General features: G+C 35.5%; 1 protein-coding gene across 1 annotated transcript; it reads left to right on the top strand.

Moving 5' to 3' along the window:
* The first annotated feature begins 2,756 nt into the window (after nt 1-2,756).
* On the top strand, nt 2,757-21,566 carry Edem2 (ER degradation enhancer, mannosidase alpha-like 2). Its single transcript, XM_089695753.1, has 10 exons — nt 2,757-3,062; nt 5,392-5,538; nt 9,693-9,845; nt 11,168-11,321; nt 12,876-13,045; nt 13,736-13,957; nt 14,447-14,612; nt 15,681-16,069; nt 17,629-17,830; nt 18,544-21,566. The coding sequence occupies exons 1-10, from the start codon at nt 2,947-2,949 to the stop codon at nt 19,336-19,338; spliced, it is 2,514 nt and encodes an 837-aa protein (XP_089551879.1). The 5' UTR covers nt 2,757-2,946; the 3' UTR covers nt 19,339-21,566.
* Nucleotides 21,567-21,633: the final 67 nt, after the last annotated feature.

The raw sequence follows: 21,633 nt of genomic DNA, 5'->3' as shown, positions 1-21,633 counted from the left end.
TGAACTGTGAAGTAGTAAGTACACTGTACAAGTCTTGTCGGACCATCGTCGGACGGCCGTCCGGTCCCCGTGGTGCATGACAGTTACAAACTCTATGGTCACAAAATAGTTTGACAACCCTTGTTAGTTGTTTGCATACTCTATGCCAAACATCGTTAATAGACAACACGATCAATTAAAGTCCATTTCAAGAAAGAAGTCCCGCGGACAATTATGGAACTAATTTAACAGATGGGGAGATCGGCTAATACATTACATATATCAATGTTTTTTATCTAAATATTCGAGTCGTAGTAGTTTATAAAATGAAATTAAATGAACGATACATAATTTTCCCCACAAATTTCCCCACATTTAACCCTTCCAACATTATTACGCGCGCATACAGCGCTGCGTCTGCGGGACTTCTTGCTTGAAATGGACTTTACACGGTAAGGGCGTATTCAGAAAGAAAGCTTGAAACTTATAAGCGCTTATCGGCGCTTATCAGCGCTGGTAACCCGCGCAGGAAAATATATGAACATGCGCCGATAAGCGCTGATCGGCGCCGACAAGTTTGTTGAAACTTGTTGGAACGAAACATGGCAGGCGTAGACAGAGAAACCAATAGACAAACTGATATCTTATGTCGCATTCACACAAGAAAAAGAGCAACTTATGCCGGTGTTGTGTAAAGAAATGAGAGAGAACGATAAAATTTTTTGTTTCACGCAGCGTGCCACTTTTTTCAAGAATAGCAACCTAGTTTAATAAACAAAGTTTGACAGCTAGCTATCGTCTTCCATAAAAATATAGTTTTTACATGCTCTAAGTTAGGTACGTAATTCATGGTATGTTTGGTTTTGAATGATTTAGTATAAAATAATACCATGGTGCGGTGTAGCGTTAAAGGGTGTAAAAGTGATAGTGGAACGAAAATGCTTGGATTGTCTTTTCACTCGTAAGTATACAACTCTTTATCAGTTTATAGGCCTTCATGATATTTTAGGGTGTTAATATATTGTGTATCACGTGTTGTTGACTTGAATACATTGTTTAAAAACCACAAAAATAACAATTAGGTAGGTATAAATTATTTTAACCTAATAAATGTTGTGTGCCAACTTTTCTACAAATTGTTACCCACTATTATGGGAAATAATAATAATATATATTCTGCAGTGTGTATTTAATTAAATATCTGAAATATTCAATGGCTTGTTCCAGTTTTCCTGAACCGGATAATTTACGATAAATTTGGATTGTAGCTACAGGACGAACAGATTGGAAACCAAAACCGAAGGTTAGAAAGTATTACGGCAATCACCACCACCGCGACGCTGCCCTGCCAAAGACAATGGACACTCTTGGTTCCAACATTGAACCGGAGGGACGTAGTTAATTAAGTTATAGATAATTTAAATGTAATTTTTTTATTACAATAAATTATTATTAAGTAGTTAAATTTCGTTTTTTTGCGCCTTCGCGGGTCGGTCAATATAATTAACGTGTGTATCTGTTAATACTTACGAAAATAAACATTATTTTATTTATTTTTTTATTTTATTTTATAAAAAACTAGCGGTCCGCCCCGGCTTCGCCCGTGGTACATATTTACGTTTTCTCTACATAAAAACCATCCTCGTACTTCAAGGAATATAATAAAGAAAGAATTATCGAAATCGGTTCAGCCGTTCTCGAGTTATGCGCTTACCAACACATTTTGCGATTCATTTTTATATATAAAAAAATAATAAACAATCGAGTTTTTATCTACATTATCATTACATACACATTTTCATATGGGATTATGATAATGATATATATTATATACATATTATATAATATACTAGATTTCCGCCCGCGGCTTCGCCCGCGTTTGCAAAGGAAAACCCGCATAGTTCCCGTTCCCGTGGGATTTCCGGGATAAAACCTATCCTATGTGTTAATCCAAGTTACCCTCTATATGTGTGCTAAATTTCATTGTAATCGGTTCAGTAGTTTTTACGTGAAAGAGTAACAAACATCCATACATCCATATATCCATACATCCGATACATCCATACATCCATACAAACTTTCGCCTTTATAATAGTACATATTAAGGTAGGTATGTGTATATACATAATATGTATTACCCATCTAAAAGTAATATGTTTATTATATACTAGCTGCACTCCGCGGTTTCACCCGCGTGGCTCCACTCCTGTTGGTCTAAGTGTTATGGTACAATATAGCCTACTATAGCCTTCCTCGATCAATGGGCTATCTAATGCCTCCTCTACACTACTCGCGAAGTTCCTCGGCCAATTACTCGGCCGAAGTCCGCGGTGCTACACTACACACTCGTTCAACTTCGCGAGAGCGCATACATTTATATTTAGAACGAACTTCAGGTAACTTCGTGCCCTTTGACTCGGGCGCAACAACCGACACGCATTGCCGGTGTCTATTGGTTTCTCTGTCTACGATTTCAACAAAGCGATCTACATGGATCTACACTTGGATCTACATGATGCTAAGACATGATGACATTATTTTACCCATGCAGTTACCAAAAAGTAACTATAAAGTACAATATAAAATTTTTATTTACTGTAGGTAGCTAACCATATTTTTAAAAACTAAATAATATGTAAAACCCACAAGAATAAGAGCTGTTCATAATATCAGAAGTAGGAAGTCTGTGGTAGGAAGCGCAGCTGAAAATTGGGTCATTATATCTGTCTGTATTTGACAGCTGTCAGATTGTGCATTGGGCAATGTCGCTTGACGCTCGTCGTCACTCGTCGTCGTCATTCGTCATCAACCCAACACAGTAATATCTTGTAGACTTAGTTTAACTGTATCAGTGCCCGTATTTTAATTTTGCTATGTTATACATTATAAATTGTTTATGATAACCACTACTCGTTTATCCTAAGTTCCGTTCAGTGTTATTTAAATGCTAGTCCATAACTTTGTGATATGGTGATAATGACATGTTATCGTGTGCTCTTAGTTTTTATTTTAGCAATAATATGTGTGAGTACAGAGGAGGAAACTACACAGAGGATGACAAAGGCTGAGAGGGTCAGACTGAGGTAAATAATTTAAAAAGTCAAGAATTATATCTCGCTAATGAAACTCGCTATTATTGCAACATAAAAATGCTACTTAATATCCTATTAAATTCTTGTAACACGACCACAAATCAACACACTTACTCATATTCCAAATTGGTACCTATGTAAACACAAAAAACAAAGCAGGTATGTGTTTACTAGTAAAGGGTTCTGAGTATAAGGTCAATATACTGAAACTTTATAACCTTAATATTTTATAGTCTTTTTTGTCCTGACTGGTTCAACTAATGTCACATTACCAATACAGCATAAAATCCTTTTTTATTGCGGTTTGTTGCATTATTATATCTTCATCTTTTGATACAAGTCTCAGTTTCATAAGTTTCAAATAAAACTGGAAATTGAAAAGAATCTTACATTTTGTTTTTATAAGATATTTCAATGCCACAATGAATTAACCTGCAAAATAAAGTTCAAAATTATCACAACAAGGAAAATAATAGCCCATTTAGGGCTGATTTTTCAATCCTTGGTTAAAACTTATTCGTCGAATAATGTATAAAACTACCATTTTAAAAACGTATTCTAATTGCCCGCATTTGACAGTTTACGTGACATTTTAATATTATTGTGTAATACTTTATTGGACGGATAAGTTTTATCCAAGCATTGAAAAATCGGCCCTTAGGGGATTTCTTTTCAATTGAGTAAATGAGATTCTATGGAAGTTCAATGTATAGGTAGTTGTTAAAGTTAAGTAGTTGTTAAAAAAAAGAAAACAGCTTAATAATCATAATCATTGTAAAGAGTCTTATCAGTCAATTCATGAAAGACTAACTGGGTTTCAATTTGATGATAATATCATATTACAAGGCAAAAATTTGTTTAGTGGTGTTTTGTAGATTTGCAATGATAACTCAAAACTAATCCAGTTTCAAAAATTATTTCACCCACTCGTAGATACATTATGTCATTCCATACTTTCTTATTAATTAATTATTATATATCTATTAACAACATATACAGGGTGTAGTTTTGAAACAGGTTAGTACCTTAACCTGTATAAGATTATGCCTGCCCTTCTCAAAAATCCTTCCTTTATAATATAATGTTTCTTAATTCCTTCCAATCGGCAAAAGGAAAGTGGGTAGGCAGAAGAGGTGGGTGGACGACATAGAGAACATAGCAGGCAAAAAATGGATGCGTATGGCCCAAGACCTGTTCCGTGCAGTGGCGCTCGCGGCCGCTGTTCGCGGAGAGCCTGCTCCGGACGCGAGCCGCTTGGAGTGCACCCACCCATCATGCACTCAATTTGTTAAATAAATTCTTACGTGCTAAATGTGAAGTGGACCTATTTAATGTTAATATTGTATCGTTTGTCTCTAATTGTACCTTATTTTTAAGTCAGACTTTGTTATAATTTTTATCTTTGTGCGTGTTGGTATGTTTGTACTGTAAGTCAAAGATGAATAAATAAATAATTAAAAAAAAAAAAAAAAAAAAGTCAGGGATCTTTGGTACAAGATGGAGGAGGCTTTTACCCATAAGGGGCTACATAACAAGGAATAGATAAAAAACTAAAATGTCATATGTATATGTATTTACTAGCTTTCCGCCCGCGGCTTCGCCCGTATTTTCAAAGATAAACCCGCATAGTTCCCGTTCCCGTGGGATTTCCGGGATAAAACCTATCCTATGTGTTAATCCAAGTTACCCTCTATATGTGTGCTAAAATTCATTGTAATCGGTTCAGTAGTTTTTGCGTGAAAGAGTAACAAACATCCATACATCCATACAAACTTTCACATTTATAATATTAACTAGCTTCCGCCCGCGACTCCGTCCGCGCGGATGTCGGTCTTCGCATGGATGGTTTATTTCTCCATTTTGAGTAACTCTGACAATGACATCTTATAAATATCTATTGGACCCAAATACGGCTAGGCCTATAATAATACGCAACGTGTGTTCGCGGTTCTACAGAACAACGTCTGTAATTAATAAAACTGAAAAATTAAGATTAATTTTTTTCTACGTATTTTTCCAGGATAAAAAATATCCTATTTTACGCCCAGGATAATAAGGTATAATAATTATACCAAGTTTCATCGAAATCGAACCGTTAGTTTTCACGTGATGCCTTCACATACAGACAGACAGACAGACAGACAAAAATTTTTTTAATCACATATTTGGGTTTGGTATCGATCCAGTAACACCCCCTGGTATTTATTTTTTCAATATTTTCAATGTACAGAATTGACCCTTCTACAGATTTATTATATGTATAGATAGGATTAATTGTAAGGTGGGATAAATAAAGCTTATTATTATTAATTCCTTCCAGGGAAGAGTCCCGTCGCATGTTCTACCATGCGTATAACGCGTACATGAACAACGCGTACCCGGCGGACGAGCTGATGCCGCTCAGCTGCCAGGGGCGCTGGCGGGGAGTCACGCCCAGTAGAGGGGACATGGACGATGTGCTGGGCAAGTGAGTATATGTCGTAACTTGAGTGGTTCTTGTATTGTATGGGGGTAACTGCTGGAACTCTGTAGACCTTGCATACTTGTTGGATTCATTTGTGTATTGCATAGTGGAATTTCTCCTCTGTAGAAACTCCAGAATAGGTAGTAAATGGTACATGTTATGATGATTTAAAAGTGCTGCTAGTAGAAGACTAATTGAATTGATAAATGTTTGAGTTTTGATGCTTGAATATGCTCATATTATGTATTTATGGATAAAAAATATTTTTATATTAGTAATTTCCTAGATCTAGTTAGTTCTTGTTAGTTCTTATCTTCAGTCAGGGCTGAGTATTATAACATGTATAGTATGTACAGAGTAGTTTAAAGGATTTATTGTGTTTTAAAATGATATAAATTATAGCTAATTGTTAATGGGATTAAGAATGAACTTGGCTATTAGGAGAATTGTATTATGTACATTGTACATAATATATTTATTATATGATTTTAAATTGTTTTTTTTAATTAAAATTTTCGAATGTTTATCTTCTCGTAGCGCCGGTACAGATACAGTAATTTTACTAATTGTGTCTATTTATTAAGAATAGAAAAAATTCGATCACGAGGCGGGTCCTAATTGTGTCTAATTCTGTTTTCAATATTATGTTTTCGATAATTGCCCGCGCAAATGTTGATTGGACAAGTGAAAACTGCGATAGCGCCACAATATTAGCGCCGTGTGCTATCAAGGTCGCGAGGAAAGAAGTTTCCCGCCACGTTCGACGTTTTTATTGGCTGTGCGATTTCAATACGTTCGATTCTCGAACGTTCTAGAACAAAGTCAAATTTTCCTCCAAATCCTTAAATGCGAAAGTTTGTGGAAGACTAAGTTTGTTTATTAAACTATGTTTGTTTACTCATTAACGAAAAAAATACTTGACGGATTTTGATGAAACTTTACATTATGCATCATTCAACCTAGATAGGTGATACTTGATCATACGGGTACGTATGCGGGTGAAATTGCGCGGGCATTAAGCTATACTTGTTATATACTTACTCGTTAGATAGTGTCGGAGGGTTATATAAACGATAAACTGTATGTTTGATTGACATGACAATTTTTCCATCAGTAACACCGCAGCGAAACGAGTGCAAATTGCTGGTAATAGTCCTGACGGTTCTACATAGTTCTAGAAGTATGTTTAAACCATAGAAATCTAAATAACAAGACACTAGAAGTCGTAAGCGTGCGTGACCTTGTCGCCACTCAGGTGATTTGCACAACACCAGTGCATTCGTCACTGTTCAGTTGCTCTGGAGACGTATGAGTGTATACATGGTGTGTTTCAGCAATTCCCATTGCGGAAATTCTTCCACAAGTTGTAATTATACTTATAAAGGAATAATATTTCATCGGAAAATATTTTTTTTTAGAAATAATGCCGTTTTTCCTTAAAATTATAGAATATTTACAAGTATTACGAGTGTCACCATAGTAATCGAAATAACAATGAATGACACAGTCGACCATTCTTATTATCACGTTTGTTCGTATTGGAGCAAAAAGTCTCATATACTTAGGGATGTTATTCTAAAATAAACCGTAAATTCGTGCGTTAGGATACATATTCAAAAGATTAATTTAATAGTTAAGTTAGTTTTCACTAAAATCAAGCTGTCCAATAAAAGGCATAGTTTACTTGTGTGTACTGTTTAGCTTTCGGTTTGAATGTGTTGATTTTGGCGACAGCGGTTTTCATACGAATTATGACATTACAGCCCTTCTATGTGTCTTGTTATTTAGATTTCTATGGTTTAAACGCTATCTATGTATACAATTTGCATAACAGTTGTGTGAATGTCATTTGAGATAATGGCTTTGTACTTGAGAACGATCGATTTTCGATTACAATGTTATCGGACGTCTTGATATGATCGAAGAATCGTATTCCGATACGTTAAATGAGTTGCATTGCTCTCTACGAATTTGTAATATTAGATACCCACCTACGCATGTGGTCTTTATTATAAACTGGGGAGATTATGGCTCAAGTATTATAAATGAGAAAGACTGTCTGGTGGCCTGTCTGCATGCATAATACTGAACCGATTTGGATAAAATTTAGGAAAAAGATATAGTTTAAAAAAGGACATCGGATAGGTTACCCGGAAATCCCATGGGTACGTGAACGTATTCGGTTTCGTTTTTGACTACGCGAGCGACAAAGCTAGTTACATACACAATTACATGATAAGTGAATGTTTTCTGAATTACTGAAACGATTTTTTTTGGGAATATAATTATGAAGGCCTTGGCGAAATATTTTAAATGCTTTATATTTATGAAAAAAAAAGTGTGCTATTGCGAATTTATTACGAATACTTTAAATTGGAAATGTATTTGCATAGCTTAGATAAGGTTATGTATAAATATTTTGTGCGTTATCTTTATGGGTGTTAATAATTTGAATTACTTTCAATGTTTGTTTCTTTGATTTTCCTTTTCACAATAAATTGGTGAAAAGCTAGTATTAGATTATGTATTAGGTAGTAAAAAAAATGTTGTTTATCGGGCAATATCAAAAGCTTTGACCGCCTCTTTGGTGCAGTAGTTGACGTGTGAGCGTAGAACCGAAAGGTCCTGGGTTCGATTCCCGGTGAAGACGAAGAAAAAAAATGTCTCGTTCTGGCAGGACACAGAAGCATAGATTCAGATGGCTGATCACCTACTTGTCCCTAAAGAAAATCGATCAGTGAAACAGATGTATGAATAATGAATCTGCCCCTTACCCCCTAGGAGGGACGGGACTTCACACAATATCAAAAACTACCAAACAGAATTATAGTAAATTTGTTAACTACCTACATTATATTTGGTTAGCAACAAGTACACTAGTATTATTAAAAAATAAGTTAACCCAAGCAAAGCAGCGCACATACATCTAGCAAGAAATAATTGCTAAATTCAAGGAACATTTAATTGCTTTTGCGATAAATTTTATGCTATAGCGAAATTTTATTACTGTTTTTAATAACAATTTTTTTACAACATTTTTTGGAAATGAAAACGATTTCTTTTTATTCATAACAATCGTGAATAATTCCATTTGTATCACTATGTTCATCAGATAATGTTTTTACAAGTATATTGTGAAATAGTATTTTAGTTTGCTCATTTAAACAAATAGACAGGATATTTATCCTGTATAGCCCTTTTTTCTCATATGCAATGAATACGAATTCCGACTCATGTTGGTCATGGAATATATCCATTTAACTTATTGATAACTCATTAAGAAATCAGTAAGTACAGTGGCCATCAGCGCTGTGTTTGAAACATGCAGCTGTTATCGAGCGATGCAATACATGCGAAGGAAGGCGCGGACCGGAATATAGAAATAATAGGCCAAATAGCATTTTAGGGTTTTACATTTTGATGTCCTGTGGCTATGAATCTATAGTTATGTTAGAATCGGAAGAGTTTGTTGTCTCGGTAGTCTCAGGATCCAGTAGTCCGATTTGAAAAATTATTTCACTGTTACATAGGCCTTTTATCGAGATAGACAACCATAGTTAGACTGACTAAAACCATGGGGAACAGCTAATTCTGTGTACCTGTTTCACAGACTGGCAAATACACAGTCTTGAGCTTATACGTCTCAAATCCACCAACGATTTGGGATTGAAAATATTCAAAATAGTTGAAGACCCAGTGTCAAAAGCTTTTACTTTTTTCAAAGATTATATTTGTGTCTTATCCGCGACTGAAACGCGGGAAATCTATACTAATTCTATACTAATATTATAAAGAGGAAAGGTTTGTATGTATGTATGTATATGTATGGTTTTCACGCATAAACTATTGAACCAATTTGCATGAAATTTGGTATGGAGATATTTTGATACCCGAGAAAGGACATAGGCTACCTTTTATTGCGAAATATGTACCACGAGCGAAGCCGGGGTGGACCGCTAGTAGTTTATATTTGTATAAGTTTTAAGATAATTAATTGAGTTGTAGTATGTGCCATCAATCAAGTTACAATACACAATATGAAGTTATTATATTGACCTATTTTTATTTTAGTACATAAATAGTAGATAAGTAAAATACACCATATAAACTTATGAATCGATCTGTTATTAATAAATTGGTAACAAAATTCCTTTCAGCTTCTCACTAACCCTGGTGGACAGCCTGGATACATTAGCCGTGATGGGAGACTTCTCCGAGTTCAGCCGAGCCATTAAACTGGTGATCCGTGACGTCACGTTCGATCATGACATCATTGTCTCGGTTTTTGAGACGAACATACGGATGGTTGGGTATGTATCTATCGATCTGTCTATCTATCTAAATATATAATAGATACATATATATCATCATCAATCCATATGTGTTCCTACTCCTGTGACACGTACCTCTTTTGAGAGTACAGACCATAATCCACCACGCTGGCCAAGTGCGGGTTGGCGGATGACACATGTCGTCGAACATTTGATTCTTCGACATGTAGGTATACTCACGATGTTTTCCTTTACCGGCTGGAGCATAGGTGATTTTATAACATGTGTAGCAAAATTGAAAAATCTGAAAATATTTACTTCACGCTCGCGTGGCTTGTATATAATATTATAACGTACGTGGATAATATTAAAAATCTTAAGAGTTTGTTTGTTTACATTTTTTATCATATTTTACCAATATCTCCACATGATATGATCCACAATATATTAACTTTTAAAGAGCTTAACATGTTCAGAACAACAAAATATAAAAGTCTGGAAAATCCAAAAGTGCACGACTCATAATGCTCATTTAATTATGAAATATATATATAAAAAAAAAAACTTATTGTAGTTTTCGTTTTTTATTAATTGCAATTAAACGACACTGAATTAATTAATCATTCGCATTCAGTGACCTACAATCGTCGATTAGAATATTTAAAAAAAAAATTAACTCAAATGATGGATTTTTTCACAAGTTATAGTGTTTTCAGGTTTCACACATGACGGACAGGAAAATTTTTTGACCTATTTCGGTGTTTTTTTCCAATTCTATTGAAGAAAATCAATTTTTAAAAAGTATGGGATTAATCTCCATTAAATTATCTCGACAATAGTATGCAAAATATCTTGATTCCGTGAACTAACAAGGCTATAATAATAAGAATAGCTGCAAAAATGAGGCGAAAAAAATTTTTCGATCGTAAAGCACTCTCTGATGCTTCGCATCATGAGTCGTGCAATATTTCAATGAAAATAATGTGGTCTTGTTTTTCTTTGCCGGTGATAATCTAGTATCACCGAAATAACCTATAGTTTTCTTATGTTCAGTTATCACTGGTTTAAGCCAGAGCATCCTGCTGTCTCTTCCCTGCATAGGCTAAGATCTTTAAAATTGCGCAAATATTCTTGATGCGGTTTTTTATAGATGGAGTAGTTCAAGTAATTTAACTATTGTTATCAGAATTGCACCCGCACTTTCCGGGTCGCTATATTGAAGTGAAATTCTGCTGTTCAATGTCTAAATAAATATTTCACATCATTATATTATCCTAAATAGTCAATAATATATACTAACTTGGTATTTCAGATGTAATCATCCTAAACTCAAATAGTTAACAATGTAAACTTTATTTCAGAGGGCTTCTATCAGCACACGTTTTGGCGACAGCCCTCAAGAACGAAGTGCCAGCCCTGCATTGGTATAACGGGGAGCTTCTACAGAAAGCTGAAGACCTGGGCAGAAGGTTACTGCCCGCTTTCAATACGTCTACAGGCATTCCACATGGCAGGGTAAGGGTTTAGTTTAATTTTAGTTTTAATCCATCAGGCCCCGGAATCACAGACACAATAGAAACTCTATTGTGTCGCGGCCGGATCTGGCCATTCGGGGCTCAATGGGTTAAATAAGAAAAACAGAAAATACATTTATTATGGGCACATACATATAAAATAAGAGACATTATAGGTTAAATACTTCTAAAATTTTTTTCAACCCTGACATATATGCTGAGCCAAGGCCTGTTCGTAGAACACTGTGCACATTAAATGTATCCGTTTCTTTTTTATACTGTGTTTTTTGTGTCTTTTAATTGATTTTATGTTTTGTGTTTGTATTATGTATATTTTCTTGTGTTCTATGAATAAACGTGTTATCTATCTATCTATCTATCTAAAATAAATTATAATACATGCCATAATTAGGCCTACCACTCAGTGTAATATCACTGATTTTCAGTGGATGCTTATTGAAAGTGGATGTGTTCAATGTTCATGCTCAAACTATTAGTATTTAATATATGGTTATTCAATGTAATACAAACAATATTATATACTTTACAGTTTTATAACATACTAACTGCTCCGCGCGGTTTCACTCCCGTGGCTCCACTCCTGTTGGTCGTAGCGTGATCATATATAGCCTATAACCTCGATAATTGGGCTATCTAACACCGAAAAAATTTTTCAAATCGGACCAGTAGTTCCCGAGATTAGCGCGTTCAAACAAGCAAACAAACTATTCGGCTTTATTATATTAGTATAGATATATAACATAAAGCACATTTTAATCAACAAAGCCGTTAAAAGGGTATGTTTATTACAAACATTTACAAAACTGGTTCTCTTAAAACAAGAAAACAATGATTTAAGCCACAATTGTCATTATTATGCAGCTTCGTCAAGGTGTATGTAATACGATGTATCTATAGTAAAAGGAATATGCACACTGTCAAGATCACAAAGCTATAAAGTGTAGGAATTAATTAATTATCCTTTTATTTTAGTAACCTTGATGAAACTGCATAATAATGATCATAGTGTCATATAGAATTGTCTTGTTTTTAGAAAGCGTACTCCTCCCTCAAAGGCCGGCAACGCACAATCATCGCTTTCTGACAGGCGACGCGCAAGCTCGTTTGTCAGCATAGCCATAAAAAAGAATTTATGTTTGTTTGCTTGTTACGATTTAACTCAAAAACTACTCGCCCAGAAAGCTTATCTTAACCGAGTAATATGTGCTTTTTATCCTGAATGAAGCCGGAGCAAGCGGCTAGTCTTCAAATCTTCATTCATAAGTTTTATTATTTACACAAATATTTTTTGAAGTGAAAACTTCTTTAGCGGCGTTGAGCACTTTTTCTGTAATGGGTATAAAATCTTAAACCCGCGTCAGGACACGTGACCTGATCGAAAAAGCGTAAGACGGATACCATTCCAAAATATCAAACATGCTCAACGTTAATAATCAAGTTTTCACTTCTGCCGGCACTCCCGGAGTGCAACCCGTCTTTTTTTTGTTTAAATTTGTGATTTAATTATATTCAATTTATTTGCTCTCCTTCCAAGGTGAACCTCCGCCACGGTATCCGAGGGTTGTCAGAATCACGGGAAACTTGCACCGCGTGCGCTGGGACCATGATACTAGAGATGGCAGCCCTGTCGCGATTAACTGGTAACCCTGTGTTCGAGCAGAAAGCGCACAAAGCTATGGACGGCTTGTGGAAGATTCGGCATAGGTGAGAAATATATTTAAAAAACATGTATTTTTTATACGCACTTAATACATTTATATATTTATTGAATTCTGTAAAAAGTACGGTACTCAAGCAATAATTTTTAATATCATTGTTTTAGGTGTTTTATAATGCTTACAGGATTTTTACGAATTATGAAACATTTTGAATTTCAAGCTTAGTTTCCCGCGTGGCAGGTGCCATTGTAGGTTCAATAGTATATAATATTTATCTCTGTATCAAATTTCATACAGATCTGATCAACATTACATCAGTATTTTGTCGAACAACCTAACATAATATTTTATTACTATAAATAATAATTAGTTCTTTGTTTATCTCTTATTTAAAGCAACATCAAAATGGATGAAAAAAGATAGAATGCGCCCTATATTAATAATCACTACATAGTATAAAACAAAGTCGCTTTCTCTGTGCCTATGTCCCTACTACTACTACTACTACTCAGACAGTGCATATGTCCTTATCTATGCTTAAATCTTTAAAACTACGCAACGGATTTTGATGCGGTTTTTTTAATGAGTGATTCAAGAGGAAGGTTTTAGTATATAATTTATTATGTTTTAGACAAAGCGGGCGAAGCCGCGGGCGGAAAGCTAGTTTTATAATAATTTCGTTTATAATAAAGATTGTTTCATCCATCTATTATACTTATAATATTTTTTTTTTCAGAACTTCCGACCTAATGGGCACAGTGATAAACATCCACTCAGGTGACTGGGTCCGCAAAGACTCCGGTGTAGGCGCGGGCATAGACTCGTACTACGAGTACTGTCTCAAAGCGTACATCTTGCTCGGAGACGAGAAGTACCTGGCCAGGTTCAATAGACACTATAACGCGGTCATGAAGTACATAAGCAGGGGTCCCATTATGCTGGCCGTGCATATGCATAGGTGAATATGAACAAAATTTTTGGGTAAAAAATTATTTTGTGCGATTAATTGAAAAAGAGTACAGATTACAGGTTAAAAGAGTACAGTTTCTATTCTTTATAAATTTATATTTATTAAGCATTTGAATGCTATAAAACCAAAAATATCAATTTCAAAGAGTACAGAATGATTTTTTCTAGTGAATTTACTAATTCCTAATAACAGATTTTCTTTCCATAATTATTGACCATTCTGTTTGCATTATTCCGTTAAAATCTTAATTTCTATAGATATATGAAATGAATGCTTATTTCCCTTGGTCACGCGTGGACGGGTAGACCGATTGCCATAATTATTTTTTTGTTGTGTTTGTAATAGTCAGGAGACGAATCTTATGAAAGAAAACTTAATAAATTTGCGCCAGACATAGAGATAATTAAGAAAGCAAAGGCTGTTTAAAGTTGACGGTCACGTTTGTTGGGTCAGTTAGTATTAACACACGGATTTCAGGCCGCACCTCCAGTCCCGCAACTTTATGGACGCCCTACTGGCGTTCTGGCCCGGGCTGCAGGTGCTGCTCGGCGACGTGCGGCCCGCGGTCGAGACGCACGAGATGCTGTACCAGGTGATGCAGCGGCACACCTTCATACCGGAGGCGTTCACTAGTGACTTCCAGGTGAGTTCTCCAATAACACATCTATACTGAAAGTCAAGTCCCGTGTCCCCTTTTTTTTTGAAGTGAAAACTTTTTAGCGGCGTTGAGCACTTTTTCTGTAATGGGTATAAAATCTTAAACTCGCATCAGGACACGTGACCTGATCGAAAAAGCGTAAGACGGATGGAGAGTAGACAGCTATCCCCTCTCTACTACGCGCGTTTTCACTTCTGCCGGCACTCCCGGAGTGCAACCCGTCTTTTTTTTTATACGTAGATAGGTGGACGTTTGACCCCAGTCCCACCTGATGGAAAGTGGTGACGAGATCTAAGGTGGTAAGTCACGCCCGCCTAGAAAGTGCCTGTTAATTCGTCTCTTGAAAATTCCCATGTTGTATTTCTCTGGAAAGACGGACGCCGGCAGAGAATTCCACTCTTTGGCAGCTCGCATTAAGAAGGAGGACGCAAAGCGTGCTGTGCGTGCAGTCGGCATTTCTACCAGATAAGGGTGGTATCCCGCCGTGCGCCTGGACGTTCTTTGGAAAAAAGGGGGAGCTGGGATAAGGCCATGTAATTCCCTTGAACATTATGGGATTCGAACCGAGGTCCCCTTGATTCTACGCTCACGCGGTAACCACTATTGACTGTACCATGGAGGCGGTCAATATTTATACTACGTGGGGTAAATGGAAAAAAAATAACTAATATATAAACACTAATAAATGAAATTTTCGCTACAAAACCGAATTTGAACCGGCCTTGCCGAGGCGACGCCTAACCTCACGGCCATTCTTGATTCCGCCAGAGCAATTGAGCAATCGCTGTCAAATACTATAGCCATTTAAAATGTTTTATTATTATTGGCAATGCCAATAAATAATCCGTACTATAATATTATAAATGCGAAAGTAACTCTGTCTGTCTGTCTGTTACTCAATCACGCCTAAACTATTGAACCAATTTGCATGAAATTTGGTATGGAGATATTTTGATACCCGAGAAAGGACATAGGCTACCTTTTATTGCGAAATATGTACCACGGGCGAAGCCGGGGCGGACCTCTAGTGTAATTATAAAATTAATTTTTCAGGTGCACTGGGGCCAACACCCACTCCGTCCAGAATTCCTGGAGTCCACATACTTCCTGCACCGCGCGACGGAAGACGATCACTACCTACAAGTCGGCAAAACTGTACTGAAAGCGTTACAGCAATACACCAGAGTGCCTTGTGGCTATGCAGCCGTGAATGACGTCAGAACAAGGATACATGAGGACAGAATGGATTCCTTTGTCCTTGCTGAGACGTTCAAATACCTGTATATGTTGTTTGGCGAAGACAAAGACTTGCCTATTAAATTGGAAGACTATGTGCTGACAACGGAAGCTCATTTCCTACCGTTGTCTTTGGCGACAGACGGAAAGAATTCGACCTACTTGAATATAAAGATCGATGATGAAGATGACGATAAATATCGGAAGTAAGTAGTTGTTTCTTTACTATACCGTTACAGTTATCATCTCTATAAGTATGAGGATTTAATCTATACTAATATTATTAAGAGGAAAGGTTTGTATGTATGTATGTATGGTTTTCACGCATAAACTACTGGACCGATTTTGATGAAATTTGGCACAGATAATCTTTAGACCCTGGGAAAGAACATAGGCTACCTTTTATTGCGAAATATGTACCACGGGCGGAGCCGGGGCGGACCGCTAGTTCAATATAAAGTGACAACATACTTTCGTTTAAATGTCTAAACTTACACACAATAGTTTACTATAAGTCTACTATTTCTTATCACATTTCTGCATGCGTTTTGTCCTCACCTTTCGAAATGTATTTTATTCCTAATACTACATTAGCACATCTCGACTACAACCATTCAACGACATACAACGTCACTTTGCATCACCTGTCTAAAAACACTTAATACACAAACTTTTTAAACCATGTACACTTAACCCATTGAGCCCCAAGCGGCCCGATCGGTCCCAGACACAATAGATTTTCTATTGTGTCTGTGGTTCCGGGGCCTGAGTTACTAATCTCCAGCTATTTGTCACATATATCCATAAAATAGAATGTGTAGAATCAACAAAGCTAAAAACAGTGTAATATTTATGGCTATTAAAATATATAATAAAATACCGGACAATTTCAAGGAACTACCAGTAAATCTTTTCAAAAATAAACTGACGAACTGGTTAATGGTAAAACAATTTTATGACATTGAAGAATTTATGACTTTGAAGTAGTGTAAACTGAATTGTGTGTGATATAATCGTGTTAATCGTAGTGCGTTCGCGTAATTGTGAAAATTGAATTGTGTGTACATTTAAATAATTAGACTAATCAACTTTCTTTTCAATATTTGCACACCCAATCAATGGGTAGAATGTATTAGCCACATATTGTAATTAAAACATCTATAATTTGTAACTACATTCTTGCAAATAATAATAATAAATAAATTTGTGTGGGGATACAGCGGGCAGTCCTTCTGGATAACGCTCGGATAGTCCGAAGGTTCCTCACTCAGTCGCCCTAGACTCCGGCCGTCTGGCCACTCAGCCGGAGTTTTTTTTCACACCGCCGCGAGGCGAGATACTTGCCCCCCAATAAATTTTTTATTTGACAACAAAAAAATATACATGTACATGCAATTATGGGATAACTTACATATAAGTAAAATATAAACCGTAGCTGAAGGTACAATTAATTGCAAAATTTGAACAATGTCTCCTATGCTAGGAAATGTCCTGTGTTACAGGAGACATTTATCCATCCGTTGATACAAGTTATATACCTGAATATTATAACAATTCTATACTATGCAAGTATCACTTTAGCCAAGATTTGATGAAATTAAAAAAAATAAACTCTTTACAAAAAAAAAAATAAGAAATTGAACTGAATATCTAAAAGAATTTAAAAGAAAGGATATACGTATTGAAGGTGTGTGTGTGTGAGTGAGGGAGTGTACGTGTGTGAGGGTGTGGATAAATAAATATAATTTGAATTTGAATATTGCAGAACGTGTCCGAACACAGCATCCCTAGTGGCTGAGAAAGTCCGTCGTCCAATGCGACAAATGCTTGGCAGTACGGCCGCCAGACCGCCGGCCAGACTCCGGCCACTCAATGACCCGAGGCAGATACACGCATTGGCTGATATGGGGATATCAGTGCTCACGCTGCCCGATGGGAGGGTGCAACTACTCTATACGGCTATTACGGTGACGTGTTTTTGTTTTAAATCACTACATAGTATAAAACAAAGTCGCTTTCTCTGTCCCTATGTCCCTTTGTATGCTTAAATCTTTAAAACTACCCAACGGATTTTGATGCGGTTTTTTATTCAAGAGGAAGGTTTTAGTATATAATTTATTGGGTTTTAGACAAAGCGGGCGAAGCCGCGGGCGGTAAGCTAGTCCAAATATAATTATGAATACAGGAGGTTGTCATTTGTATATGTATGTCGTGGCCATATCGTAGATTTGCTCATTTCATGATATGATCGGTCATTTCGTGAAATGGTCGCATTTCATGGACCAAGAAATGGGTCCGATTTGAAATTTTTTTGGGATTAGTGCGTTCAAACAATCAAACTCTTCAGCTTTATAATATTAGTATAGATAATATTTATTAAGTATTAGAACAATCCATACGGTACAAATTTTACATAATTCCAAATATTTCCCTGTATCAAGCATGGACTCACTATCAAAGTCCTTATGACAATTGGATTTTGCTTACCATTTGGCACAAGCGAAAGATATGACACCCGCGCTCTATAGCTTTGTAATATATACTCTTAGGGGTGAACCTATTTAAGTTTTGTACAGTTCTGGCCATTTAACGGTAAAATTAAAGAATAAATATGATTCTTACCAACGATTAAAAGTTGAAAAGAAAACACTAATTAATTTTATAAATACCTCGATTCCAGGCTAAATCCCAAAAAGACGCAGCGGAGGGGCTCACATTTATGCGCGAAATGTCTAAATGGAACGCACTCAGTGACACGGAAAATGGCGTAGTTGCGGCAGGAGTCAAAATCAACGACAAAATCTTCCCAGCTGGCCCTGGCCATTTCGGGAAAGAAATAACCGGCAACGAAAGATACGTGGGCACAGTTAACTTCGCGAATCCGTCAGATGCATGTTCTGCCATCAAGAATAAAGACGAAATTTCTGGAAAGTTTGCCATTGCCAAAAGGGGACAGTGCACCTTCGCACAAAAGGTCCGAAACCTTCAAGATGCTGGAGCACATTTGGCCATAGTCCTGGACAATGTTAAAGAGTCGACTCACGAAAGCACAGCTCTCTTCGCTATGTCCGGAGATGGAAAAGATGATATACAAATCCCAGCGGTATTCCTTTTCTCCAAAGAAGGAGCTTTCCTCAAAGCGGCGCTCAAAGAAAATCCAGGATTGATTCTAGTGGTCGGAGAACTCAAGTCCATGAAGCGAGAATACGAGAACAGCTGTGATAACGGGAACTGTGACTTACTAGAGAGTCCGGTGTCAATGGACAAGGAGTCGCTTGACTTGAAACGCGTTCTGAGCCAATTAATAACGCAATTTGAACTCAATGTCTCCAACGAGGACAGTCAAAAAACCTGTGAGGATTCGAGCGAACAATTGAAGGACCAACATCAAGATGACTCCGCGAAAGTTTGTAAACTAAGGGACGAAGATATTAAAACAAAAGGAACGGTTGAAGTGAAAAAAGACGGTGTATGAAGTTTTAAACGTGTTTGTATATACAGATGTAAGTGAAGATGTGTATAAATGTGTAAATATCGGTTGTAAGGGGGTATTTCGTGCCTTGGAATATTTACGAATTCCACGTGTTAATTTTACGATCATACAGCAATAACTCCGTTCCTACAATCGTATTGAGTATTGACTACTATTTGACAATATTTGAGTACATAATATACTAAATGACGCGAAATCTATAGCCGTATTTTAAAATCCGTTTGTTATAGAATTAATAAAGCAATAATTAATTGTTCCTAGTATTACCGACTAGTGTAATCTCCTTTCAATTGTAAATGTTACACGATGTTTGATACAATATATTTTATGCATGAATTATGTAGGTTTGGATTACAAAATATGCGTACGAAACATGCGCAAATTTTGTGTGTAATATTTTATAGATATGTATATATATATGATTATATTTCTATGTTTCATCAATATGATTTTATAAGAATTGAATGGTGAGTACATAGGGCTTAATCTAGTGAGTCACATGTGATATTTTTAAACCACGAACAAAATCGCGGGATAAAGTAAGTGTATCACGAATAGTTCAAGACATTGCAATAAAATATAGGAGATAGACGTTTGAATATGATATATCTACTTATTATAATTAAACGGATTTTATAATATGGATTCAACATATCTACCGAGATCGGTTTACACATAGAAGGTAAATAATTAAGACTTGTAACTGCGATACAAAACATAGGTGAGTAAAATATTGTCTTATTTATAAGGAAAATTATTTCTTTAAACTCTATGTTTCTACAATTTCTTGTCCTGATGTTAAAAGGCCTAATTTTGGTTTTCAGAAAATTGGTACTTACGTTTATGAATTTCCCTCCATTCCACGATATTCTTTAAGAGTATTTGTTGGACTCATATTATCTTCTTGAAGTTTTGGGTATATTTGTTTAAATATATTTCTTGACCAGGTAAAAATTTTGTTCGTTTAACTTCAGGTGAGAAAGTATTTTGACGTATTATAAAGGCGGCTCACGTCTACCTACTGTAAAGATTAATCCACACGATAAACACAAAAACAGGTTAGTTCTTTGGCCTTTTCCTGGAGAAAAATATATAAAAAGATATCAAGCTTAACAATATGATTGGGATTTGGTTCATATTATCCCATATATTTACTAATAATGATTAGTATTTAATCTATTTATTATAAGGGAACTTGGAACCTTATTAGAGACATTTAAGAATCAAAATTAAGTGCACAACATTTGACTATACAAACCACAGAAATTATCAAATTATTAGAATCCAGCTAATACTATTTCTACTGAAACCATTTATATGAATACTAGCTGTCCCGGCAAACGTTGTTCTGCCTTACTCTTATCACTTAGGGGATGAAAAATAGATGTTCTGTTATCAGACCTACCCGATATGCACACAAAATTTCGTTTAACTTTAAACACCGCGATTTAATATATATATATTGTAACACTTTTCAATTTATAACCTTAAGCGTCGCTGATTCATTATATTTTTTTTCAGTTTATTTGTCGCTGACTCAAATTCATAATGCTCAAGTTATTGAAACAGTATCTCGTCAGTCGCTCAGTAATTTTTTAGTAGCTCGTTTTATTATTCACCTTTTAATAATATTATGTATAATGCGTCAATCTTGCATACATTTTTATATATTTTTTTTTATCTCCAGAAGTATAATATAGTTCATCCTTAGAACACATTCCGTATAGTATTTCAACTCAAAGTTGATAAATGACGGTTATTCGTAACTTTTAAGTAGAAAAAATAAACAATATTATATTTATATTTAACCATTCCACTTTGTCATGAAAAAATAAAACATATATTTTAAATAAAAAAAATAATTATTCTTGTGCTTATGTGATACGAATGGTGAAAAAATTCGGGTATTTTTTTGCCATGTATGTCAATTGTTTTTTTAACGTCTAGTAAAAATACAGGTGTTTTGATAATCTTCTTGGAAATTGTGAAACAAATACCCAATCTTTTTGAGAAGCGCTCTAAAATTCCGATACGTTGTAAAGTTTTAACACTATGCCGTTCTGTTTATATATTTATTATAATTAGTGTAAAATATTTTATGATTAATATTACAATTTTGTAACTGAAAAGTGATGAAGTTATAGAAAAATATGTGTGTATAAAAGTAAGAGTTGATTTCCTTTTTTAATAAAATGTGTAAATAAAGTGCCTTTTTGTGTTTCTTTTTCATAATTATTAATTTAATAACTAATGTCGAAACAAATAGGTTGCGGGATA

Source organism: Colias philodice, chromosome 1 (genome assembly GCF_061535455.1).
Source record: "Colias philodice isolate Cphi_HAF_F1 chromosome 1, ilColPhil1 Martin Lab GWU primary, whole genome shotgun sequence".
In the NCBI taxonomy this organism is placed as follows: domain Eukaryota; kingdom Metazoa; phylum Arthropoda; class Insecta; order Lepidoptera; family Pieridae; genus Colias; species Colias philodice.
This window is presented reverse-complemented; position numbering and strand designations above follow the sequence as displayed.

Excerpts from the sequence above, each read along its gene's own strand:
- Edem2 (XM_089695753.1), top strand. The coding sequence starts at position 2,947 with ATGGTGATAATGACATGTTATCGTGTGCTCTTAGTTTTTATTTTAGCA. Across the intron at positions 13,046-13,735 it reads TTGTGGAAGATTCGGCATAG|AACTTCCGACCTAATGGGCA; the intron begins GTGAGAAATATA and ends TTTTTTTTTCAG. Across the intron at positions 13,958-14,446 it reads CTGGCCGTGCATATGCATAG|GCCGCACCTCCAGTCCCGCA; the intron begins GTGAATATGAAC and ends CACGGATTTCAG.